Source organism: Prionailurus bengalensis, chromosome D2 (assembly GCF_016509475.1).
Source record: "Prionailurus bengalensis isolate Pbe53 chromosome D2, Fcat_Pben_1.1_paternal_pri, whole genome shotgun sequence".
Lineage (NCBI taxonomy): Eukaryota > Metazoa > Chordata > Mammalia > Carnivora > Felidae > Prionailurus > Prionailurus bengalensis.
In genome coordinates this window covers 49462235-49488280 of record NC_057351.1, presented here as the reverse complement: position 1 = coordinate 49488280, position 26046 = coordinate 49462235, and the positions used below count along the sequence as shown (strand labels likewise).

The following is a 26046-nucleotide window of genomic DNA, read 5'->3' as shown; positions in this document are numbered from 1 at the left end:
CCAAGAGACCCCTCCCATCCCTCACCCCTGCCTGGAGCACTGAGGTCTTAAGAACCTTCTTGAACATTCCTCAGTTGAGCAATCCCAGCCCAGGGCAAATCCCTAGAGAACCTGAAAAGGAGAATGCACCCCTGGCTGAGAATCCTTGTATCCTTATGTTTAAGGGGCCAGAGGGAAAAGAAGGATTCTGAGCTTTTTAAGAGAGAGTCTCTCAACAAAACACTTCCTGATGCTTCTCTGACACTAAAAACCTATTAAAGTCATAAACTTCTCCTACGGAGCACTTCTCAAAAATGTATTTATCTAAAGGGCATCTGTGTTTGGTCTCAAACTCAAGCGCTCCAAATGTCAGGCCCCAAATGATTTATTTGGGGCGCCTTTTTCTCTCCCTGCAAGTTATTCTACAGCTCAAGCCCATGGTCATGTAACTCCTTCCGGTGATTTTTACAGATGGCTTTTAGTCACACCAAGGGAGGCAGCCCAGAGGAAGAAGGGGCACAGGGGCATGGGGGTGCACGTGGGGAGGGGGCAGCAGGACGGATGCTGTCTCAGCCCAGGACCCCATGCTCCCCCACCTACCTTCCTGAGCACACCGCCTTGCCTTGCCCAGGCTGTCCCCACCACCGGGAGGACTGTTTCCTATAGCTGGACATTTAACCCATGCTCTGAATCCTCACTGGGTCCCCAGTCAAGGGCTCAGAGATAAATCCAGCACAGTTAGACCAGAAGGTATACCGGGTCCCCTTTGGAGTATCTATGTGGGTTGGGAAGAAGGTGCCTTAGAGCCAAGACTTCTGAGTGACAAGTAAGGAGTTGAACAACAGAGGGGGCCAGGAGGAGGTGGGAAGAATGTTCCAGGCAGGAGGAACAGCCAGTGGAGGCCAGTGGCCAGGCAACACGTGGGGAGTCTGAGACCATAGTGAGGGTGGGGGGAGCTCACTAGCAGAAGGACAAGGATCGTGGAGAAGGGCCAGGTGCTGAGCTCCCAGCATCAGCGAGTAGGCCCTTGGGTCTCAGGCTGCTGCACAGAGTCCCCTGACAGCCCTTCATCACTGCATCTTAATATGCACGAGCTCATCAGCCCCTCTGCGAAGAGGCCCCTGAGAGCTGCTGCACTCTGCCTGAGGAGGCCCAGAGTTTCAGGAGGGGTGGTCAGGCCCGGGGCTGGACCTGGAGGGAAACAGCCGTGCCCCAGGGTGAGGGGTACCTACGGTGTGCCCCAGCAATGGTGCCCTTCTCCTTGGGGCTGTGGCCTCTCCAAACCACAGGAAGAAGGCTTCTGGATCAGAGAGCCCATTGGTACCACACTGGGCACCCACATGGTCTCTGGCTAAGCAACTCAGAAGGCTCTGGTTGCTCTGCCTTCTGGGGAGCTTTGTGCCAGGAAGTCTAGGAAGGGGCTGGGGAGCTGTTTCTTAAAGCTTCACTGCCCAGTAAGTCTACTGGCCACATGTGACTATTTAATTTTACATTATTATAAATACAGTAAAATTTAAAATTCAGTTCCTCAGTCCCACTAGCCAAATTTCAAGTGCCTGATAGCCATGCTTGGCCATCACATTGGACAGCACAGAGGAGAATGTTTTCATCATCACAGAATGTTCCACTGGACAGCACTATTCTAGGAGATGAAGGCCAGCCTGGAAAACTTCTGAGCATGCAGAGAGGGGACCCCATCTGGCCTGCATGAGGGGTTTGCAGCAAGGGTGCGAGCTCTGGGCAGGCCTAGGCTCAGGAAGCAACCCGGAATAGAGGCAGTCATCTGCCCAAGACTGGCCTGGGGGTTCTGAAATAGCCTAGAAAGTTCCGCAGGAGAACTCCAAGCTCGGGGGCAAGTAGGTGCTGTGCTCCTGGGCCCGTCTGCAAACACAGCGGCTGTGAGAGCCACCCAGTCTATACCTCCAAGCTCTGCCAGCCCCCCTTTCCCCAGCCCATCTATCTCACAGCTACTACCTGCACCCAGGCTTGAGATGCACCTAGAAGTTGCACACCATGCCTGGAGTGTCAACCCACGCCATCCTGGGCAAGGATCCTTCAGAAGCTATTACAGGGCATTAAGTCAATGGACTTCCTATTTGTCAGCATTCCAACAGCACGGCGGACGTTTTTGGCTCCAAAACACTGCCCAGGCCAGAGTATTTGCCCTGCAGAGACCAGAGCTGCAGAGACCAGAGCTGCAGATTCCAGAAGGCAAGGGTGAGGCTGCTTGAGGAGACGCTCTCCTAAGAAGACCAACTGTGGCATCTCACTTCTGCTGGGGCAGAACTCCAAGGCCCCTTCCCACCTCCAGCACCATCTCCAGGGAGAGAGCAGCGCTCTCCCCAGCAGCTTGCCCCAAGTCAGCTCCCTGGGGCAGCCAGCCCTGACAGATGTCCTCCCCTGTGTACTTTCCTGTCTGGGGTCACTTTAAGATGTACTGCCTATGTGCTTCCTGTGTTGGTAACGGTCTGCAAGAAGCACCATGAAGGGAAGGCCTTTGTTTTATTCGCTGTCGGGTCTCTAATGCTGAAAATAGCACGTAGAATATGGTGAAGTGCCCAGTAAATGTTTGTTACATAAATGAACTCTTCAAGAAGGAGGGTAAACGGGAAATGCGCAGATTGGGTAAAGTACGGATTCATGCATGAGGTTTTGAGCGAAAACAGATCTCAACTTGATCAATTGATCATTTTAGGTTCTGTGACTGGGGAGGGAAAATAAGAACAGTGGGGGACATTAGGGGCTCAGATGGCACTTCTCCCTGTGGGCCCTCGTTGGGCTGCTGGGTTGCTTCTTCCTCTGCTTCCGCATCTTTCCCACAGAGCAGCCTTTCCAGCTGGTCCCCCCCTGGCTCCACCCCCCCCCCCCCAGGCAGGTGATTCTGTGCTTCCTGTAGCACACCGCTACCTTGTCATCAGTTTGGTGTTCCGTTGTTTGCTTTTTTTGTGTTTTGTTTTCCATTTGGGCCATAGACCAAATCGAGAAGCATCATCCATCTTGCCTGAAGGTTTTGCCATTTTAGTCTTGAAACCAAAGGAGAAGTCGTCAGTAAGTTTTGCTCTGGTAAAGATAAGCTTAATTTTTCATTCGCCTCCAGCTAATAACCGATGGGGAGGTCCTCCTGCGCTTTCAGAAGCAAAAGGGAAAAGAAAAGGCTTCCTGGTGACAGGATAATTTGTCAGAAAGTTATGAGTGAGTACAAGCAGGCCTGTATAGGAAGTGTGTATTGAATAATATGACACACTGGCTTCTAATTGCTGCTGCCTTTCTGATCAATAATACATGTTTTCAAAAAGCCTTCTGTTTGCATTTACACAATGGGCTGTAACTACTGCAAAGGATCCATTAAGACCTATTTTAAAAAGTGCATTCGTAAAAACTTGTCTAAATCTGCATTACAAGGCAGATTATGAAACTGCCTTGGGAGATGTTTTTTCTAAAAGGCATTCAGGCCACATTTGCTGGACTTGCCAATCTGAGCCCCTTAGTATCTCCACAACGCGCCTGTCAGCCAGGATGGGCCTTCTCCTTGGCGTCCACGTGATGCAAGAGGTGGGCACGGTCAGGCCAGAGGCCCCACCAGGCTCCGGCCTCCTCAGGCCAGCGGTGCCCTGGAGCTGGGGACTCAGCTGAGGTGGGGCACAGGCATTAATCAACCCAGCATTCCCGAATGTGTAATTACATGGCCAGATAAGTGCTGCAGCGTCCAGAGACTCTGCGGTTCCAGGGCTCGCTCTGTCTTTCCACGGAGAAGGCAGCTTGTCACGTGGGGTGGGCGAGAGACGGGGGCCAGGCTCACGTGGCCAGGTTCGCTTTCGCCAGCCCCAGGCGGTGCGAATTGTTCCTTATGCAGGTGGGGAGCCAGAGCACAGAGAAGCAGACAGCTCAGGGTTAGGAACCACCTGCTTTCTGTGCTACCTTAGCGACGTCCGCTGACCTCTTTGGCCTCTTAGCTTCAGCTTCTCCAGCGGATGGGAACCAATGATAACAGTGACAGCTCACATTGACTGCATGGGGACTCACTGGTTCTCGGGCACCTGGGGGGAAGGAACTCTGCTTTCCCTCCCACCTAGGCCCAGAAACACTGGGAACACGCCCAGGTCATACAGACAAGGACATGACTCAGACACGACCTGCAACCTTCGCAGCACGCCAGGACCCCTGGCCTACCACCCGGATGGCTCCCTGCCCTTCAGAGGAGCCCTTGGAAGAACAGTAAGAAAAATGTCCATTTCCTGCTGAGCCAGGAACTGTGCTGATCCTGTCCAAACCTCGTTTGGGTTTAACTTCACATCCCTGCATTACTATTATTATTTATTATTATTATTATTTTCATGTAACAGGTGGAGAACCTGGGCCCCACTGATGCAGCGAACCTGGTTCTTGTGCTGGTGCAAAGGAGTGGAGGACGGGGCACCTGGGTGGCTGGGTCAGTTGAGCATCTGACTCTTTGATTTTGGCTCAGCTTGTGATCTCACAGTTCTCGAGCTGGAGCCCGGCATCGGACTCTGCGCTGACAGGGCCTGCTTGGGATTCTCTCTCTCCTTCCTCTCTCTCTGTCCCTCCCTCCCTCCTTCTATCAAAATAAATAAGATTGGGGCGCCTGGGTGGCACAGTCGGTTAAGCGTCCGACTTCAGCCAGGTCACGATCTCGCGGTCCGTGAGTTCGAGCCCCGCGTCGGGCTCTGGGCTGATGGCTCAGAGCCTGGAGCCTGTTTCCGATTCTGTGTCTCCCTCTCTCTCTGCCCCACCCCCGTTCATGCTCTGTCTCTCTCTGTCCCAAAAATAAATAAATGTTAAATAAATAAATAAATAAATAAGATAAAATAAAAAAAAGAAAGGAATGAGAAGAGATTCCTTTGAGAGAAGCGGGGGAGGGAAGGAGGCGAAGAAGGGGAAGGGAGAACAGAGGAGGGAAGGGAGTTGAGGGAGGAAATTCAGAGGAGAAAAACAAGTCTGTTGGGGGGGCCCACAACAGGAAGGGGGAGTGGGGGCAAAGAGCTGAGGTCAGGCCCTCTGGGTGGAGGTGAGTTACACGGGGGCTCTGACAGACACGCAGGACCCAGTTGCTCGTGCTCTGGAGCCCTGGGCTGGGGCCTCAGGCACCTGCTCCTTGTCAGGCCCACCGGCCAGATTGAGGCCCTGTCTGCAAATACCAGCTGCGGGTGGCAAGGCAGGCAGGCGGGGCCTGCTCAGAGTAAGGTGAAGAGCGTCCCTGCGCCATACCCTGCGAGCCCAGTCCTGGTGTGTTGTGAGTGTGCCGTGGGGACAGCATATTTACATATTTAATTACGTGGGTGGGGAGCCCCACTATGGGGCCCTCAGAGCCAGCTGGTGGGCCTTGGCTCTTTTGGCAGCTGTGCCTCGAGGAGGGAAAACCGTGCAATGGCAATAGACCTTCCTCCCTCTCGACACCCCACTGGGGTTGCAGAGTGTACTGGTAGGGACTATTGATACCCGCGTTTACAAGGGGGAAAGTGAGGCACTGAGCAGTTAGCTAACAGCACCCACAGTCAGTCTCAAAGTCTATGCTTCCGGCCACTGAGTCAAGCTGTCTGCAGGAGGGACTGAGACCCTCTGCCGTGCTCACTCTGACCACATCTGGCAGGAGCCTCTGTCGGTAGTTCTAGGAACGGCTGCCTGGTCTTTCAGTGCCCCCTGGACTGGGCTGTGTCCCCTTTCCTGCAAGGCCCCCCAGGGCCAGGGTTTTCTGTCCCTGCACTCAGTGTCCCCCCCTAACAGCTGGCCTTCTCAGCTCCCCTGGACCTCCCTGAGTCCCCATAGCCACCTGGGTCATGGTCACAATGCATCCTGCCCAGCCTCGTACTCCCAGCAGCAGCTTCTCCCCACTTGGGCAAGCCTGTGCTGGGTGGGATCCGTTTCTGTGTTGGGCTTGACCTCCACCCTCCCTTCCTTATGCTGTGTTTGGGGGCCAGACCCAAGGGACTCCAGGTAGGCCTCACCTGCTCGGAAGCAAAGACTGCCATTGGGAGCACATGTGAGCTGCCTGCCCACTGAGCACCTTACCCTGTGCTGGCGACAGGGTCTTGCAGACACTATTCGCTTCTCAGCCCCCATTTTATACATGACAAAACTGAGGCTCAGAGTGGTCAAGGACTTGCACAAGTGGCAAAATAAAAACTCAGGTCTGACTCACTTCAAAACAGAATCCCCTATCAGAATCTCTTGGGGAACTTTTTTTTAAGGTGGATTTTTTTGTGGAGGTGGGGCCCAGGGATCTATCTATTGATTAAACTTACCCTGGTGATACTCCAAGGGGGTCTGTGGGCAGCAGTGGGGAGCGCTAACAGACAACACAGTAACGCACCCCCTCCCCAGATCCCAGAAAGCCTCTCAGTGCCTGTGGGACCCCACACCCCACAACATTGTGGTCTTTTGGGGCAAGGATGCCATGGCCAACTCCTAAACCTGGGCAAGACAATGGCCATGATTTCTTGAGCACCTGCCACTCAGGTCTACCCTCAGGTGTACTCCCTCTTTTTATCCTCACTCTTCCTTCTGAGAGGGGGATGTTTACGGTTGGGGAAACTGAGGCTCAGAGAGAGATGACTAGGGGAAGCCAAGACAGGGAGCAGGAACCTCCTGCAGGCTCTCCCAGGCAAATGTCCCAGGAGCCCCTGGGACAGGAAGTTAGGAGAAGGACTTCCTGGGAAATCACAGCCTGGCCTCTTTGGATTGTACCCCAGTGTGACCTCTGACCTCCCCTTGTGGGTCCTCAGGGAGACCACATCTATTTCCTCTCTGCTGATTGAGGAAGCTCCTTCCTGCTGCTCTTATATTAGGGATCCTGAGCCAATGCCCAGGCCCAGACAGGGCTGAGTCACTCCCTCCCTGCAGTTCTCAGGCTAGCAAGACCAAGCCTTCACCTCTGCCCTCTACTGGATGCCACTCTGGTCAGGTCCCTGGGCATGCAGCGGGAGACGGTAGGAATGTCCATCTATGTGAACACAGGCATACGCACATATGTATAAATGCGTGCATATGCACCTCTGTACAGGAGTTTACATATGAAGCCTCCCAGGCCTTTTTCTAAGAAGAGGGCAATGCCCCACCATAGTGTCAGGTGAGGCACTGTGAGGTGGCCCAGGCAGGACCACAGCCTCAGCCCTGAGACAGTCACACAGAGCACAACCAAACATCCAGCCTGTCCAGTGTCAGCCATGGCCTAGCCAGAGTGGTCTCTGGGAGGTGTGGGGGTGAGACTGGTTGAAAGAATGCGCCAGGCCACCCCTCTCCTTCTGCATTCTCCTGCCATGGGAGATTTGTAATGAAGAAGTCCCCCTCAGCCCCTTCCTTCCTGCTCAAGTCCCTTCCCTGGGAGGATGCCTGAGTATACAGCCTTGGCAGTCATTAGCACCAGAAGTAGGGCCTGTCCGCACCCAAGAAAACCCTCCCATGGCAAACTCCAGCCCCGTAAATCCAAGGGCCCCGGGGCTCTGGGTGGGGGGTGTGGCAAACAACACAAGGTCTGGTGGCCACAGGGTGGCTCTCCTGAGCTGGCAGCACTGTGCCCTGGCCTCCCGCCAGCAGGCTTGCTCTGGACATCTCAGCTGGCAGAGCCCCCAGCCAGCTTCTGTCTTGGCACTTCCTCCTGCCTGCGAGGGTGACTTCACTTTGACTTCATATCTGCAGAGTGATGTGCGGATCTCTTATTCAGCCCTGAAGGGGGCGGGGCTTTGTGCGCAGCAGGCAGAAGAGACACTGAAGTAGGGGCGCCCCAGGCCCAGGAACCCTCCCACCCCAAGGCTCCATGGGTTTCTATTCCTCTTCACCTAAGTGGAGACCATTCCTCAAAAGACAGCGAGGAGTGGTAGAACAGTGGACCTTTCCCACAGAGACCTAGAATCCAACCGCAACCTCACTCCAGGACCCCCATGTTAGGGGCCCAGAGTCTCCCCCTTTATGGGATTGGATGTGTTCATGGGTCTCATTTATTTGGGCAAAAATTAAATTACTTTGGGCTCCAGCTCCTTCCTGCTACTTGCTCTCCTACCCCGTCAGTCCACATTCTAAGAGTTCTTCTGTTTGGGAAAGGACACCTGCCCTCCAAACACTCCATTAAGCTGCCAGTGCCAGGCCTCTCTGAAAGGTGTGCCCAGACCCAGTTTCCTGCTCCCATTGGTTGAACCAGTCCTAAAGAGACGGGGATCACAAACTAGCCCCAGGAAACGTTACCCTATCCTATCCCTCAGCGCGACCTCGGACTTTGTAAGCCATACGCCAGGCTCGCTCCAGGAGTGCGCAGAAAGCGCTCAGGCTCCCCTTCCCTTGCCCAGGCTCTTCCCCTCCTCCCGCCGGGCCCCAGGAGAGGCCGCGCTCCCACCGCGCCTCCCCCCTCTGAGAAATGGCGGAGGATGCGCTCCGCGCCGAGAGCCTGGAGGCGGGGCGCCCGCCTCGTCTCCTTGTCGGATCGGGCGCACCCCTACCCAGTCCGCCCTGACTCCTCATCTCCGCCGGGTTTCCCTGCCCTCAGCCGGCGGGCGGCCGGAAAGAGCGGAGCGCGGGGACCGCAAGCAGGCGCACCGGCTGAAAAGAGTGGCTGTGCGTGCAGAGGTGCGCTCACTGGGGCTGCGGGTGGCAGGCCCGCACCCCGCGTCCAGCACCTCGCTCCTACTCGTACCGGGCCCGGCCAGCATCCCGCGTCTCGCACAGGTTTCCTCTCCGCGCCCGGCGGGATCCCCACCAGGCGCCCGCTGCCGGTACCCCGAGCCCCGCCCTTACCCCCGCACCCCGCCCGCACCCTGGCCCCGCCCGGCCCGCCCCTGGCCCGCCCCCCTCACCGCCCCGCCCCGCCCCTGCCCACTCCTCCGGCGCAGTCCGCGCCCGCCCCGCCTCAGTCCCGCGACCCGAGCCCGGCGCGCAGCATCGTGGAGCAGCCGGAGTCCGCGCCCCGACGCTCTGCGCCCGCAGTGTCCGCCGTGTCCGCCGCGTCCGCCGCGTCCCGGGCGGGCATGGGGCGGCCAGGCTGACCGCCGCACCCCGCCGCCGAGACCCCCAGCCCCAGCCAGCAGCCCTCTTGCTGCGGCCCCGGCGTGCGCGGGCCATGGCGAAGGCGACGGCGACGGCCGGCGCCGCGAGGCTGCGGTTGCTGCTGCTGCTGCCGCTGCTCGGCGAAGGTGAGTCCTGCCGGGGACCGGTGCCCGCAGCGGCCGGGGCGAAGTTGGCGCCCGGCGCCGAGCGGCGGAGTGGACGCGCTCGGAAACGCCTTTCTCTTTGCGGCGGGCAGCGCGCTGCGCAGTTGCCGGCCGCCTGGGCTGGGCCGGGAGCGAGGTGGAGCGGCCGACCCGGCGCCTCGAGGCCCAGACTGGGCGGGTCTCCGGCCAGAACGGGACGTGAGCCGGGCCGGGCGGCCGGAGTCGGTGTGCAGGGCCCGAGCCGCAGCGGCGCGTCCCAGCCTGGTTGCGCCCCGCGCCGCGGCCGCGTCTTGGAGCGACCCGGACGGATCTTGTCGAGGTTTTCGGCGCAGGTGGGGGAGGCCCGGTGAGGTAGCCCCAGAAAGCCCGCGACTTGGCGCGGGGAGTTCTGTCTTTGCAGATTGTTGCGTCCTGGTTTCCTGCCCTCGCTCCACGTCGGTGCATTCCTCCTCCAGCTCCTGGCCCGCCAAGGGTTGCGGAGGGGATCTGCTCTTTTGTAAAAGGTTGCTTTTCCCTCGTGCGTTTTTGCCGCCCTAGTCTTTAAAAATTCGAAAAGCCCATGGTTTCTGGGAGGCTGCCCTCGAGGGCCCGCTCTGACTGGCCCAGCGCAGCCGGCTGAGGCCCCGCCATGGCCAGAGTTCCAACAGGCAGCATTAGAGCCGCACGCCAGGCAGGGCCACCTAAGGGAACAGCCTTTGGGACGGAGAGACCGCTCCTGGCCAACCTTTACCAAGCGCTTTTGATCATCCTAGAGTGGGGCAGGGCTATGTGCCGCCAGCCAGCGTAGGGGCTGAAAGGATTAGATGTGGCCTTGCCAAGGCTGGGCACCGCCCCCGATGCCAGACTGACAGAATGAATCCTAAGGCCATAGAATCTTTGATCCCCTTGGCCATACATTTTAGTGTCCCTGGAAGAGTCCTGATTTGATCTCCTCCTTCAATGCTTTTGTATGCACCAAGTTTCTCTCTGACAGGGAAGCCTGCCCGCCCCCACTGCTTACAAAGGACTTTCCCTCCTTGTGGCCTTTGGGAACAGAAGAGGTGGTGGTCCCTTGCCTCTAGCCCCTGGTCTTGCTGACTCTGGGTTCACAGGCCTGCCCCAAGGCTTCATTTGTGTGACTGGATCCTGGGTTCCACTGGTAAATACTGAAGCCAGAATGGGTTCCCAGCCTGCCATGGGGAGGGCAGGGGAGAACCTCTTTCCTTGCCCTGAGGAGGAATGTAGGGGAGGGAGCCTGTTTCCGGTATTGGGACTCTGGGGTCACTGGGTTGCAGGAGGAGGACCCCTAGGAAGCTGCAGTCGGGGCAGAAGTAAACACAGACAGAATGTTCTGAAGATCTCTTGTAACTCTGAGTTGCAACTTTGTATGTGCTCTTCCACAGCCATTAGCTTAAGTGGGGTGCCTGGAAAGGCTTCAAGGGCTAGACTGTGGGGCCCAGGTTGCAAGAGTCAACCTGTGGCACTTGGCATGAATGTAGTTGGCTTTTTTACACCTCTGGCCCACGCAATTTGGTGGCCAGACTCTCCAATCCAGGGCAAGTGAGCCTCCCGCCCCGCCCACCTTTCCCTTGGGATGACCAAGGTGCCATGATTGGCTGGTGCTGAGGGTGGAGAAGTGGGCCTGCAGCACCCACAGGAGACATCTGGGACCTTTGGAGAGGCACATGGGCACCCTTCACTTGAAGCAGCACTCCTGGAGCTCGTGAGCCTGGCTCTCGTTGAGCTGCACCGGATGAGCCCTGATGCTGCTCCAGGACCCACCCAGGCTGAGAGCAGCTCAGCCTCTGGGCGCCCTCTTGTGGATGCAGCATTCCGGTGACCAGGCCTGTGGCTCAGGGGATGTGCTGGTCTCTAGAGGATGAGACCTTCCCCCTGTGGCCAGACAATTCCCCAAGGCAGGAAGCTCTCTTCTGTGCTGGGAGACTGACAGGATGGGAGCAGGGAGGTGACCCAGATGAAGAGGCAGTGGCCTAAACCAGAGCACAGCGGAAGGAGCCCCACTGCTTCAGGGCTGGCCAAGAAGCGGGGGACGGGGATGTCCGGAGCAAGGCCATGGGACATAATAAACAGACCCCTGAAACTTGTTCCCCTTCCACATGTGCACAGTGTCATTGTGTGTGACCGCATATACCTTAAGAGAAAGGTGCTGACACAGACTCCTCTCTCACATCCTGGTGTCCATGCATGGGTGCACACCCACAGGGTGTCTCTCTCTCTCTCTCTCTCTCTGTCATACACACACACACACACACACACACACACTCATAATGCTCATCACTAGACACGCTCCTGCCCTTTCTCAAGGATATGTGATCATGACACCTATGGACACACACACACTCCCACAATGAGTGAGGCCTAACCCCACTTGTACTCCACCCTCGCCCAGGGAACCCAGCCCCTGTCACTCACACGTACTGGGACCCCACATATATACATAGGAACCCCTGCCCTTCATCCCCTCATACACTCAGGGACACAGCCCATTGGCCCCGGGGATCCTGGAACCAGAGTTGGGAACTTCCATCTAAGACTTGTTCTTGGGAGAGTCTCTGGCCCTTTGCTGCTCAACACAGGTGCAGCCACGCTTGTGGCATGGATGAGCAGTTAAGTCCCAGCCCAAGGCTCTCCCAGCCTGACTCCCCGTGTAGCACCATTTCCCCGACTCTTGGAGTTCCTCAGCAGGCCTCACATCTCTCGCCTTTCTGGCCTGTCTCCTTGGGTGCCATTTTGCTGAGCACCTGTGGCGTCAAGGACGGACCTGCCCTCTCCACCTGCAGACCCCTGGGACTTTCAGCCCCTGACACCAAAGAAGGAAGAACTTGCCATGACTTGGCATGCTCCCCTCCAGGATGCCAGGCCCAGCCCTCTGTAGTGTGGCCTGGGCAGGCCACTTATGCCTGGACCAGCAGATGTCAGAGCAGCCATGCTGGGAAGGCTGCCTCACCTACTTCTTACTTTCTTTTGGACCCTCCCTCTTTTGGGCCGGGGACTAGTAAAAGACATGTCCTCCTTCACCAGCTGACCTGGACCCCTGCCTTCTGTCTCTTCCACCCTAGCCTGCGTCCCCACTATGCCTCTCTGACCTCTGGGAGCTGCTTGCATCCCACAATGCCTGCCCTGGGCCCTACCAGGGCCCAGCCTACCCAAGAACACAGGGGATGGGCTAGCTGATGGGCTCCTAAGGGTGGGGCCTGCAAACAGCAAATGAGGAAGTTTATTGAGCCCATCGCTAAATTGCCTTTATTCTGCAGAATTGCTTTAGGGATGGCTAAGTAAATCGCCGTTGCCTTGATGGTGTGAAGAAAATGGGATGCATTCACCTAATGGGGAGCTAATGGCCTTTTAGCCGGGGGAAGAGAAAACTAATTAAAAATTATGGTATCTGTTAAAATGGAGCCCAGGGTGCCAGGGGGAATGGAAGGCCCGGAAGCTGCCACTTCCCCCGTGGCCTTACCCCTCTCTGTGACCTGAGGGAGGACTCCTCTGTCCTTGCTCTTAACTGGGTAAGGCTGAGGAGGAGCCACTCCAGGGAACTCACAGCCTGCTGGTCCTCTGCGGAGCACTGCCTGTCTGCCAGCTTCCTGTAACCTCCCGAAACCCTGAGGGACATGGCCTTGGTATCCCATTTCGCAGGTGAGGAAGCCGTGCCCCACATCACCTGTGGACTCCAGCCTATGGAGGAGATTTAGTGACTCCTCACCCCTAGTCCTACGCCTTTTGGCAAATGCCTTCTCTGAGCCAGTGGTGGTGGGGACCAGGGATGGGGCTGAGGAGCGCTCCTGGGAAGGGAAAGGAGCCCCGAGCCTGCTCGCCCACCGGTGACTCACCTGCTCGGGGCTCCAGGCCAGCCCAGGCATGGGAGGGAAGTGTGGCACTGTGCTCGAAACAGAAGATCATCTGGGTCGTGGCAGATTTCTTTGGCTGGACCATTGCTTTAGCTGATGTCTGGGAGTCTCATGGGTCTAGAGACAGCCACCAAGCATGGCCCTGTCATAGCCGGCCCCAGGAGAGGGGTGTGTGTGCTCTTGTGTGGCAGAAAGGGGTCTCTGTGAGGGTGCAGCCTCTGCACCCACCCTCTGCCTGGGGACGCAGTACCTGACCGAAGCTACTGTGCCGAGGTGGGGGGGGGGGTGGTGCGGGGCTTCAGGAGGTGTGGGTACAAGTGTGTCTCCGTATCCAGGACGGGGCCCTCCTCCCCAGGGCTCCAGGGCACACTGGGAGGAGAAAGTGCCCAACCAGTACCCAGGAAAAGCACAGAGTTGGAGAGGCACTCCCCCACTCCCATAGTAGTGCTTCCTTCTGTCCTGTGGAAGTGGCTGCATTTCTGCTGCGGAACCATTTCCCCCTTCCTGTGGGTGTGGGGGGGGGGGTATGTTTCCTGTGTGAAGGCCGTGCTCTGGCTCCTGACCTTGGCAGCACTCAGCTCAGGTCCCCCATGTCTTCTTCCTCCTCCTCATGTCCTCCTCCTCCTGTGGCCCTCCTCTTCCCTGTGTCTTCTTCCTCCCTGTATCTTCCTCCTCCCCATGTCTTCTCTCCATGCCCTCCTCCTCCTCCCCATGTTCCTCCCTGTGTCCTCCTCCTCCTCATGTCCTTCTCTCCACATCCTCCTCCTCCCCACATCCTCCTCCCCATGTCCTGCTCCCCATGTCCTCCTCTTCCCCATATCCTTTTCTCCATGCCTTCCTCCTCCCCCCATGTCTTCCTTCTCCTTCCTGTAGACTCCTCCTCCTTCCTGTGTTTTCCTCCTCCTCCCTGTGTCCTCCTCCTCCCCACATGCTCCTCCCTGTGTCCTCCTCCTCCCTGTGTCCTTTTCTCCATGCTCTCCTCCTCCTCCCCATGTCCTCCTCCTTCTCACATCCTCCTCCTCCTTCTGATGTCCTCCTCCTCCCTCTCACATCCTCCTCCTCCTTCTCACGTCCTCCTTCTTCCCACATGCTCCTCCCCATGCCCTCTTCCTCCCTGTGCCCTCCTTCTTCTTGTGTCCTCCTCCCATCCATATCCTTCTCTCCATGCCCTCTTCCTCCCTGTGTCTTCCTCCTCCTCCCCGTGTCCTCCTCCTCCCCACATGCTCCTCCCTGTGTCCTCCTCCTCCCTGTCCTTTTCTCCATGCCTTCCTCCTCCTAGTGTCTTCCTCCTCCTTCCTATATACTCCTTCCTGTGTCCTCCTCCTCTCCACATCCTCCTCCTCCCCACATCCTCCTCCCCATGGCCTCCTCCTCCCCATGGCCTCCTCCTCCCCATGGCCTCCTCCTATCCATGTCCTTTTCTCCATGCCCTCCTCCTCCTCCCCGTGTCCTTCTCCTCCCCACATGCTCCTCCCTGTGTCCTCCTCCTCCCTGTCCTTTTCTCCATGCCTTCCTCCTCCCAGTGTCTTCCTCCTCCTTCCTATATACTCCTTCCTGTGTCCTCCTCCTCTCCACATCCTCCTCTTCCCCACGTCCTCCTCCCCATGGCCTCCTCCTCCCCATGGCCTCCTCCTCCCCATGTCCTCCTCCTCCTCCCCATGTCCTCCTCCTCCTTCTCACATCCTCCTTCTTCCTGTGTCCTCCTCCTCCTTCCTGAGTCCTCATGCTCTTCCCCATAACCTCCTCCTCCTCCTGCTGTCCTCTTTTTCCCCAGTGTCCTTCTCTCCATGTCCTCCTCCTCCCCATATCTTCCTCTTCTTCCCAGTGCCCTTCTCTCCATGTCTTTCTCCTCCTCCCCATGTCCTCCTTCTCCTGCCTGTGTTTTCCTCTTCCCCATTCCCTCTCCTTCCTCCTGGTGTCATCCTCTGCCTCATTTCTGCAGTTTCCCCGAGTGAGTGGTTTAATAGTAATAGTAATAGTGATCTACAGACACTCCCTGAGGGACCGCCTGCTGCCTAGAGAGCAGGGCTGGGGATGCCCCTGGGGAGACAACAGAAGGGCTCTTTGACCTCAGAGCTGTCACTGTGCAGGGAGGGACAGGCAGGAAAGGAAGCACTAAGCTGTCACTTACCCCAAAAGCATGTGTGTGATTTCAGAGGTGCTCAGCAGGAGCACCCTGCCCCCTGAAGGGCAGGAGAGGGGGGGAGGGCACTGGGCTGCCAGGAGGCAAGTGACCCTCCCAGCTGTGGGCTGCAGTGTGGTTATGACAGCAGGGGATCACGCATCCCTGCTGGGCTCCCTCCTCTTCCCTGCTCCCTCTCCTCAGCTTTCCGTAGGTCTCTGAGGCCTTTCTTCCATGCTGTGTGGGTCGGGGTGCTTCAGCCCCTAGAAGGCTGTGGGGTCAGTATGGCTCAGAGAGGGCACACCCAGGGTGGCCCTCTGGTGGCCTGGGGAGGGCGCTCCTGAGAGGCTTGAAGGGGTGGAAATGCCCGGGCCTCCCAGAGCCCACCTGACTTTCCCTTCCCAGCCCCAGAGTGGCAGTCCAGGCCTGGTGTTTGAGGGTTTAAGGGAGACTGTGACTTCTGAGGCAGGGCTCCACCTCACCTCAGAAGACCTTAGAAGACCCCTCTTTGGACCAACACTCCAAGACACTTGGGAGCCCTGTAGACTGGGCCCTCCTGCCCTCCCTCCCCACCCGATCCTCCTACCATCCACCTTTCCTGAGCTCTGGGACCAGATGAGGGCCTGGGCTCCCATCAAGCTCAGACTTCACAGCTGTGTTTTTGTAGGGGCCCCTGGGACCTCCCTTTGTCCCTGAGGCTGGAGGCTATGAAGCCAGTGCACCCCTGCACTGTCCCCTCTGAGACTCTGGGCCAGGAGGGGGTGGGACAAGAGGAGGCAGCAGTGTGCCATTGTTTCCTCAGCTGGAGCTGATGCCCCTAGAAAATGCGGTTGTGGGGGTAGGTGACACTAACAGGACCTTGAGGGAGACAGTTTAGGCACCACCTGGGCCCCCAAGGAGAGCAGGTGGCCAGCCGCGAGCAAACACCTCTGTTTGCCTTTGCCTTATGAGTGGCTCCACAAAGTACAGCAGCCCAGGCACCGCTGCGGAGAGGTCACCTGTGCACTTGAACAGGTGTGTGCCCACCTGGTGGGCTGGCTAGTGCAAGTTGTCCATGACAATATCAAAGCCGGGGGCGGGGGGGAGGGCAAGGCTAGAGTTCTGTGTTGGGCAGGGCTCAGTTCTGGGCCCAACTCAGGGAAGGTGCCTGTGCCCCCGTAGGCCTGGGTCCTAGGGCCCCAGCCCTCTTCCCAAGTTCAGGCGCTGGCCGCTGTACCTCACGGCCATCTTGGGCCTTTGCTCCTATGCGACATGGGGTGCTGATGTCTGTGATCTGCAGGGCCCAGGGCTCCAGAAGTGCTCAGAGAGCAGTATGGCCTGGGGGGCCGGGGCAGGGGAGGGGGAGGGAACGCAAGGGTGTCGAAGCTCTGAGCCCTGCCCCAAGCACCAGCCAGATTGGAGAAAGGGTTCTGCTGCTTAAATAAGTTAGAAGGCCCCTGGCAAGCTAGTAGCCACCAAAGCTGGTTCCAGTGTCCCATAGGTGGCTGTGTGATCACCATAAAATTGCAGTGATTCTCAGCCTTCCAGAAGGGGGAAAAGAAAAAATGCGATTAATGACCCCAAATCATTAATGGCCTACAAAATGCTGGGGGAAATGTGCACTCTGTGTGCCAGGACCTGGGGGTGGGGTGTGTGAGGGTGTTGACCTGGACGTGTGCAGAGTGATGGGGCCATCCAAGAGTCTAGAGAGTTTATTCCTTCAATTTCTCTTGCTGGTGAAACCAGCAAAGACACAGAAACAGTGAAATGGTTCAAGACAGAAGCTGGGGCTGCTCCTGGGTGGGTGCGGGTTTCTCCTTGCCTGCTCCCCCGTCCTGCCCTCCCAACACTGGCTGTGGGGCATCTTCGGCATCTTTCCTTTCCGGGGAGAGGAAAGGGTGGAGTCGGGGAGTAGGGCACCATTCCAGCAGCCACTTAGTGGGGTAGCCACCCTCCATCTCCTCACTTCTGGAGGCAGGGTTAACATGCACTTAGCCTTGTGGAGATGGGTGTTGCCACCAGAGGGATGACCCACGTCAGGTAGGCAGCCTGCAGGGTGGTCTCTGCAGGAGATTCACCCAGCGGGACCACAGACATGACTCCACAGAGCCTTGACGGCTCTTGAGTGAGAACCCACTCGAAGATTCTCTGCTTCCCAGCCTCCCATCGACTCCTATCTTTGAGGGCAGGTGAGACTGCACTTGGTGACAGAAAGCCCCACAACCTCAGTGATTCAACACAGTTTGTTTCCTACTAATGGTCCCTCCTGCTAGCCCCTCCATGCCCAGCTGTGTGCTCAAGGAGGGGCACAGAGCCAGGCCTGGAGGGACCCGCAGCACTCTGCCCATGTTCCACAGGCTAGAACCCCATCACATGGCCCCTCTCTCCACAAGGGAGGCCCAGAGTACAAAGGAGGGCATGGCGGGTGGGAGGGCACACACCGGGGCACCTGCCTACACTCTTGGGGACCCCTGCTCCCGACACGGCACCCCTGCGCACGGACTCTTCCATGGCAGTTCTCCTGGTCAGCACAGCCAGGGCCTGTGTCCTGCCCAGCATCTGCCGGAGGGAAGGGTAGCAAATAATTACAATTTGCTTCTTTTTGGAGAGGTAAAATTCACATAACATGAAATCAACCATTTTAAGTGAACAATGCAGTGGCATTCAGTATGTTCACAATGTTGCATAGGTATCACATCTATGTAGCTCCTCAACGGTCTCATCGAGGCAGAAGGAGACCCCAAATGCATTTAGGCACTGCCGTGTATCCCTGCAGCCCCCAGCCCATGGTAACCACTGCTCCGCATTCTGTCCCTATGGGTTTGTCCACTTCGGATATTTCACATAAATGGAACTTTGTATCCGGCATCTTTCTCTGAGCATGATGTTTTCAAAGTGCACCCACATTGTAGCATGTATCAGTGCTTCATTTCTTTGTAAGGGTAATATTTCCTTGGATTGTAAATATCATGTTTATTTATCTGCTCATTTCCACCTTTTAGCTATTGTGAATAATGCTGCTGTGAATATTCACATACAAATACCTGTTTGAGTCCCTGGTTTCACTTCTCTTAGGTGTGTCCCTGGGAGTTAGAATTGCTGGGCCATATGGTTATTCTGTTTTATTTATTGAGGAATTGCCAAATTGTTTTCCATGGCAGCTACACCATTTTGCGTGCCCACCAGAAGCGTGGGAGAGTTCCAATTTCACCACATCTTCAACACCACTTGTTATTTTTTGGATTGTTTTGTTTTGTTTTGTGTTAATTATAGCCAGCATACTGGGTACGATGTGGTATCTCATTGTAGTTTTGATTTGCATTTTTCTAATGATTAGCAATGTTGAACATCCTTTTACGTGCTCATTAGCCATTTGTATCTTCTTTGAAGAAATCTCTAATCAGGTCCTTTGCCCATGTTTTAATTGGGTGGGGTGTCTTTTTGTTGTTGGGTTTACCTTGCTTCATCAAATCTCCACCAAGTTTTGCTAAGAAGCTGTTTTGTGTCATTGCATTTCATTGTGTCAGTGGCATTTCTGTTGGTATCTGAGCCCCAGATCCCTTTTGAGGAGGATGTGGATCCATCTGATGTTCAAGGTGGGAGGCTGAGTCACCATAACCCCACTGGGACCCTGAGGACATTCTCAGAAATCCTGGACCTTGAGGCCACTTTAGGCTCGAATGCCCCAGAGGCAGTGGAGTCACAACTTGTGTGTGTGAAGCCCACGCCCAGAAATCACCTTGTGAAGGACCAGGGAAAGGAGTGGTGCCAGGAATCAGCAGCCCACCCAGCCCACCTGACAAGCCAGGACTCAGCAGCAGGGGAACCCAGGGCTGCCCTGTCTTGCTAAACCTCAATCCTGACTCTAAAAATAACCAGGCAGATCCGTTGTAAGTTGATTACCGTAATTGTAGCTCTGTGATGTCATGCTGCCAGTCCCTTGAAGCCATTTTCCTGGGACAGCAGCGTGTACCGAGGCATTGCTCAGCCTTGCAGGAGGGCTGGGCAGTGGCATGGGCATCACAAGGCCTTGACTGAAGAGTGGCTGGAAGGCTGTGTGGGCCCCAGGCAGATCTGATTCCAGACTGGGGAACCAGGAATGCAGAGAGAGAACAGAGGAGAACCGGCTTCAGTCAGCAGGTGCTCTGTGCCTGGTCTGTCCCAGCCGTGCTTCCAAAGAGGAGTTCCTGTCCCAGTTCACAGCTGGGAACAGACCCAGAGAGGCAATATGCCAAGCCGGTCACACAACGAGGCAGTCAAGGAGCGTGGGCTTGGGCCCGGCTCTGCCCTTGTCTTTCTGCTTCCTTTTGCTGCACTAAAATCTCTCCTTTGGATCTAGGCCCATGTCTTTTTGCCTTACCATTGGTGGCCTAGGGAGATACCTGTGATCCTAATCCTATTCCATCCCATATCCCACTCCCCTCCCAGAGGCCACCTAGGTCAAAGCCCGTCCCAATTTCTAATGTGCCCACCATCCTGCCTCCTGGTCCCGGGTCAAGAAGTTCATTCAGTGAATGCTTCTGCACCGACATCACATAGACTCATAGGAGAATCAGAATTTAAAGGAGCCTTAGCATCGGATGCAACCTTATCATTTTATAGATGGGGAAACTGAGGCCCAGAGGGAGCCATGAGTTGTCACACATGAGAGGCATCAACTGAGGACTTGCCTGCCATGACCCCTTCTCCATACAGCTTCTCCAGCCCTGCAGTTAGGCTCCTTTTTACTCTTGAAGTTGAGGCCTTTGAGGTCTGGTGCTCCAGTGGGCTTGATAACAACAGCCAAATGCAGGTGCATGTGCCCCAGCCCTAGGCTTGTCTGGCCCCAGGTCCATGGTGTGCTGGAACCTGCCTCTCTCAGAGGCTTACCCTCCCAGCAGAGCAGACCCTTAGGCCTGCTTTGAAACCCTACATGCCCAGAGAGAACCCAGCTTTTCCATCGTGGTGGCCTTGCCCCAGGGTCCTACCTGCTGCTCACTCTGACTGCACCTGCCCTTGCTTACAGCAGGAGTAGGGAGAGGAGGGGGCAGCCCAAAGCCACAGGGAGGGACTGAGGGGGGGGCTACCAGTGGGAGCACTGTGACATCCCAAGCCTGCCCCACATAGGAGGGAGTGCATGCTGGGGGCAGGAGGGCAAACCTGTTCGCCCAGCCCTTGAGGAAAGGGGCTTCCTTTGAGAGGGCCCTTGGTGTTCCTCTCAGACCTAACAAAGAAGCACGTCCAGACAACAGGATGGCCTTCCGGCCCCCCACTCGGCTGCAGCAGTCCCAGTAGGCCCTGTTCTGACCGACAGGCTGCTGCTGGCTCAGGGAGGTGCCTTTGTCCCAGCCACCCTGTGTAAGTGCTACCTTCCTAGGAACTGCCCCGACCCCTCCCCTCAGGAGGTACAAGTCATGGATCACTGGCCACTTGCAGAAGCCGGACTTTGCTGGTTCCACCTTTTCAAGTATTTGGTGATAATAGGACCCAATGGGGATGGAGGGCAGGACCCCGTAAGAGTCACTTCTGGTCCAGCAGAGATAGACATGTCAGGCCCCTGGCATCGGTGGGCCCCTGCCACGTCCTGCCTGTGTATTCAGCAACCATCGCTGTGTCTGTCCCTGTCAGGCAGATAACTGCCTGAGCAGACTCCCACCCAGTCACACTTTCCTGGGCCTTCATCCCATTTCATTGAAATGTTAACAAATTTATACCAGGAAACCTCTAGGGGCACCTGCTTTTTAGAAGAGGTAAGGGAGGCATGGATCGTTATTTATGATGGCATCATCGGTCTGGTCTGTAAGCGGGTGGGTGGGTGGTGCAGGGTCCCAGGTCTCAGCGCCCTGGCTTCTCTGCGCGTGTGTGCATGGCCGTCACTGAGCAAAAGAGCTTGGTGGCCATGCATACCACCCTACGCAGGACCCTAGCTTCAGTCCTGGCTCACTGTCTGCGTGGCCTTGGGCAAGGTACTTAGCCTCTCTCTGCCTCAGTTTCCTCCTCTGCAAAGACAGGGATCATAATCATCCTGCTTCTGGCAGTTGTGTTAATTCAGTGGGACAATGCATGTGAAATACTTCAGAACAGAGACTCTCACAAGGAGTGCACCATAGAAGTCTTGCTGGTTAATGTTGCACAAGAAGAGTGCTGCATGGGGCTGGGGGCGGGGGGGTGGACAAAAATGGACAGGACCATCTCTGTTCAGGGATCTCAAGATAGGTGGCATAACAGGTTTGTTTAAGTCTGAGTCACAGTGCCCTGCTGGGTACATGAGGGACAGCTCCCCAGGCGGAGGCACCAGGGTCAAAGCCGGTAATGTCCTGGCCAGTCACCCCCAGGCCAGAGCTAGCACCCCCGAAGTCAGTTGGGACCTTGCAGCATGAGAGTCCTGGAGCCAAGTGGGCCTGGTGACCCCCACACAGTCATCAGCAGGCCACTTGGGTGGCCAATCTTGTTCCAGCCAGGCCTTGCCCTGGGTAAGAAATTAATTGTAACCTAATTGGCAGTTTCCTTTGCATAGAAGCCGGAAGGAGCTGCCAGTGAGGCTGGTGATTAACTCAGCAGCAGCTGGGAAATCACATTTGGGCAGGAGCATCCATCATCTCAGTGAGGCCACTGCAGCTGGCCTGGATGGGTGTGGAAGTGTGGGTGGTGGCTGCGGGTGCATGTAGGGTGCAGCCTGGGGCCCGGGCCCCTCGGAGCAGAAGGCTGGGCCCTGTGTGCAGAGAGTAAGCCTGGACCGCTGGCTCCCCATGCTGCCTGGGCTGTAGACCTCAGTCATTGACCTCACTTTCCCAAACCTCAACCTCAACCATGCAGAGACCCCTTCCCCACTCTTGGCAGAGGGCTACATGGATGACGTGGGCCGTGTCAGGAGACCTGGGCCCCGATGGCACTTCCGTGAGTGTGAGAGGTGAACCCCAGCTTCTGTTTCCCATCATTGAATGGGGGTGGGTGGGTGGCCGAGTGAAGTCCCTAGACTACAGCAAGAGCTTAGGCGAGGGGTGCGAGGAAGAGCTTTTCACAAAGGTAGAGGGGTGTGCCTGTGTGTGCAGAGTGGTATCTCTGAGGCAAGGGCTGGCCCCCAGCTCTCTCTTCCTCCATCCAGCTGCTCTCCCAGGATGCTGGCCACCTTTCCCAGCCAGGGCCCAAGAGGACAGGTATGTGGGGAGAACACCGCACCCCACGTTGGGTCTCCTGCCCTTCTCTACCGTGAACCACACGGTGAGGGCTTAGGCTGCAGGGATGATGTGGACCTCGAGAGCTGAGCTGGTGTGAAGTCCCTGGCCAGACAGGCAGGCAGGAGCCCTGGGCGTTGTGCTAGACAGAACCTTTGGGAACATCGAGAGCCCCAGAGCGCATTATTGAAAGCTCAGGCATCCACTGTGTGTGCCAGGATCCCCATTCGTTCCTCCCTGTGTGCCGGGCCTACCCAGCTTGCCCTTGCTGTGTGCCCAGGCACCCCCAGGAAGGCCACTCAGCCTTGTGGCCATAGTGGCATAGGCTGCCTCCCGAGGGCTGCTGGCAGCATTTTGGGAAGAAGGAATGGAAGACTGAAACTGAAGTTGCGCTGCCGTGATGTGACTAATGCCCTCATTGGGCACCAGGGAAGTAGCTAGCCCTCCTTCAGTTCCTTCTTAAAAATAATTAAGATGATAAATTATAGGGGTGCCTGGGTTTCTGTCAGTTAGGCATCCAACTTTGGCTCAGGTCACGATCTCGCAGTTCATGGGTTCAAGCCCCACGTTGGGCCCTGTGTTGACAGCTCAGAGCCCAGAGCCTGCTTCGGATTCTCTCTCTCTCTCTCTCTAAAATAAACATTGAAAAAACAATTTTTTTAAGATGGTAAATTTTATGTGTATTCTACCGTGATTAATTTTAAAAACTGGGATTCCCTTTGTGTGCCTCCCCAGATTTGTTCTTTATAAATTTGATTTGCAATTTGATCCGTACTTTTTTCCTAAAAGCTGAATGACATCACAATCCCTTGTAAAAGCAGGGCCTCCAGCTGAGACAAAGCACAGTGATTGCAGGGCGACCCTGCCTGTGCACGCACACTTGTGTGCATGTGTGTGTGTGAGTGAGTACACACATCCTGGCCAACACCTAAAGTTGCCAGTGCTCCTCAGTCCTACCAGTAAGTCATTTGCTGAGCTGGGATCAGAGGTTTTGTTCTCAGCCTGGTGGCTGTTGGCTCAGCACCCACCACCGGCCTCACCAAGATGGCCAGTGCACCAGAGGGCCCTCCACGTCCCTCGTGTGTCTTGTGCATATGACTCTCTCTGGCTCATCCTGCTGCTGACTGTCCCCCTGTGGCTCCCAGGGCCCATCAGACCAAGCCAGAGTATCCTAGCCCCACCTTCTCTCCCATCCCAAATTTGGACTATTTCCCAAAAACACCCAGCATCCCCTCCCCCATGAAACCATGTGTTTATTGGTTTGTTCCTTCCTTGTTGCATTCATTGGTTCACTCATTAGTCTGTTCTTTCAGCTCAGATGTGGTGAGTTGGCTGATGCGACTGGAAGGTGGGTGCCCAGGAGAGTGGGGAGGAGGTGAGTTGGGGCCTCACCCCTGGTGAGGAGCTGTGTTCTATTCTGCAAGCAGTGGACAGTTAATACGGGGCGTCAGGCAGAGGGTGACATGAGCCGACTCACCCTGGTTGCTCTGTACAAGTGGCCTGTGGGGTTGAGAGCGGGCGCAGGAAAGCCACTTGAGCATTATGGCAGTGTCATCCAGGTGAGGGAGCTGTGGGAGCATGCGACTTCGATTGGGGATGGCAGAGGGCGGTCTGTGGGCTGGTGGAAGGGGTGGAAGTCAGACAGGCTCCAGGTGAGCCTGAGGTGTGTGTTCTGAGCAGTGAGGTAGGAGGTGCCCTGGCTGGGGTGGAAAGATGGCAGCAGGCTGGCGGGCTGTAGGTGGGGGGGAGGTCTGGGTCCTCCTCTAAGTGGACTGAGATGTGAGAGGGGCTGGAGCAAGATGGCGGAGATTTGCACCTGGCACCGAGGAGGAGGTCAGTCAGGGCGTGTGAACATGGCAGTTGTCAGCACAAGACTCATGAACCTGGCCACAAATGCTGTGGGACTGACTGCCGTTTGCTAGCAGAGAACAGGGAGAGAGAATGAGGAGCTTCTGACACCCAGAGGGGCGGCGAGGGGGAGGAAACCAGCGCAGGAGGTTGGCCACCTGGCTTATTGTAGTGCAACTGGAGAGAACACCAGATAGGAGCCAGAGAGAAGAGGGAATACTAAGGAGTGACAAGTAGAACGAGGATAGAGTTCTCAGCAGCAGCAACAAAAGCAAAAGAAAAAAAAAAGTCCTCCGAAGGACTGAGAGAAAATAACTGTCCTACAGAATCCTCTACACAGCAGAAGTACCTTCCATGAATGAGGCAGAAGGTTTAAAAAAAAAAAAAAAGAAAAGTTTTTTTTAAGGCAAGAGAAACCCAAGACCCAGGTTCATGTTCGAAGTGAGTGGGATGAAGTGGAAGGTGGGGACCGGGAGGGGCAGGAACATTGCGAAGCGTCCAGTAAGGTTGGCCTTGGGCTCGGGGTGGTGGTGGTGGTGGTGGTGGTGGGGTTATATTTACTTGCAGTGTAAATGTTCTGTATGACGTATTTGTGTATATCAAATATACAATTAGAATAAAGAGAGAATGTGAATGTGATAGAGGAGGGGCCGTGGTGTGGACAGGCCACATCCTGAGAGGGTGAAAGTGCCAAGCATGGGTCTTGGGGGCTAGAGAGACCCCCTCCAGGGACAGCTGGCCTGCAGGGGAGGGGCTGCCCCTGGGGAGAAGTCAGTGAGGTCTGTTTCCCATTCCCAGCAAAGATGATGGCATTAGGAAATCGTCTGTTAAGGAGATTCTGCTGGGTTATAATAAAACTGTCATCTACACGATCTGGCGCTCATCAAGGGCAGGAGCCAGGGCTGTGTAGAGAGTGGATTCTGCAGGAAGGGCCTGCCCTGCACACAGTGCTAACCCTGCCCAGGTCTTCGATCAAACCGTTTCACTCTTTTTTTCTTTCTTAGGAGCCCTGAGTTCCAACTTTCATGTTGCAGTGCAGCACATTTTTAGTTGTTGGGGGCTCTCTGCACTTCTCTGGCAGGGTGAGCGTGTGCCACAGGGAGTGTGACTCACCAGTGCTCATAGCAGCCGGGAGGACAGGCCCCGAGATGGGGTGAGAGACCAAGGGCACCCGGCCAGGAAGTGCCTGCCCAGATACGGACTGGCATGGTCAGAGGGCGGCACAGCCACCACAGAGGGTGGCACCGAAATCTGAGGCACCTCGGGTGAGCTGTGTGTGGCCGTGATGGCCAGGGCTAGCCAGGACCATGGAGAGCTGGCGAAGGTGAGCCCACAGTCAGGACCAGGCTATACCACACTACCCTAAGTGAGCCACAGGACGTGTGCGTGAATATGTAACCGTGCGTGTGTGAGAGAATGAGTGTGTGCATGAGAGATGTGTGTATGAGTGCGGGCTCACCGAGGATTCAGCACTCACACAGCAGTTGAAACAGGAGAGGTGAACGTAACTTATTAATCTGTGTTGAGAGGACAACAGTGGGCATAGGAGAGCTCTGTGGGCTACCTCAGGCTGAGGGCACCCAGGGAAGGACCCTGCTCCCTGGCCGGGGGTCAGAGCCTGCTGGCGGAGCTGGACAGCAGCCCACTGCTCATGGGGAAGTTGGCTGAGTTGCTTGGGCCGGGACTGGCCTGCAGCTTCGAGCTGGCTGGAGACAATCCTCCAAGGCACAGGGGAGCCAAGGCTGTGGACGGGTGGGAGCCAGTCCCTTTCAGGGCCAGGCAGGGTGGGAGCCGATGGGGTCTCTTTGAACATGAGCAGTGACTTCAGCCTTGGGCAGGTGTTCCGTGAGCAGTGTGGGAGGGACCCACCTGTGCTGTGTGAGGAAAGGTTAGCTCCTCACCCCTCAGTGTGGTGCCATGGAACAGGGGCAGCCTGGGCAACCAGACCCACTGTGCAAGGA

The 26046-nt window shown here is 56.4% G+C and overlaps 1 protein-coding gene across 1 annotated transcript in view; it reads left to right on the top strand.

Annotated features, from left to right (window-relative positions):
- The first annotated feature begins 8841 nt into the window (after positions 1–8841).
- The window catches only part of RET (ret proto-oncogene), a 53332-nt gene continuing 36127 nt past the window's right edge, over positions 8842–26046 (top strand). Inside the window, exon 1 of the mRNA XM_043596936.1 lies at positions 8842–9116. Coding sequence (XP_043452871.1) covers positions 9044–9116 — 73 coding nt within the window. The 5' untranslated portion in view covers positions 8842–9043. The remainder of the gene's footprint in view (positions 9117–26046) is intronic.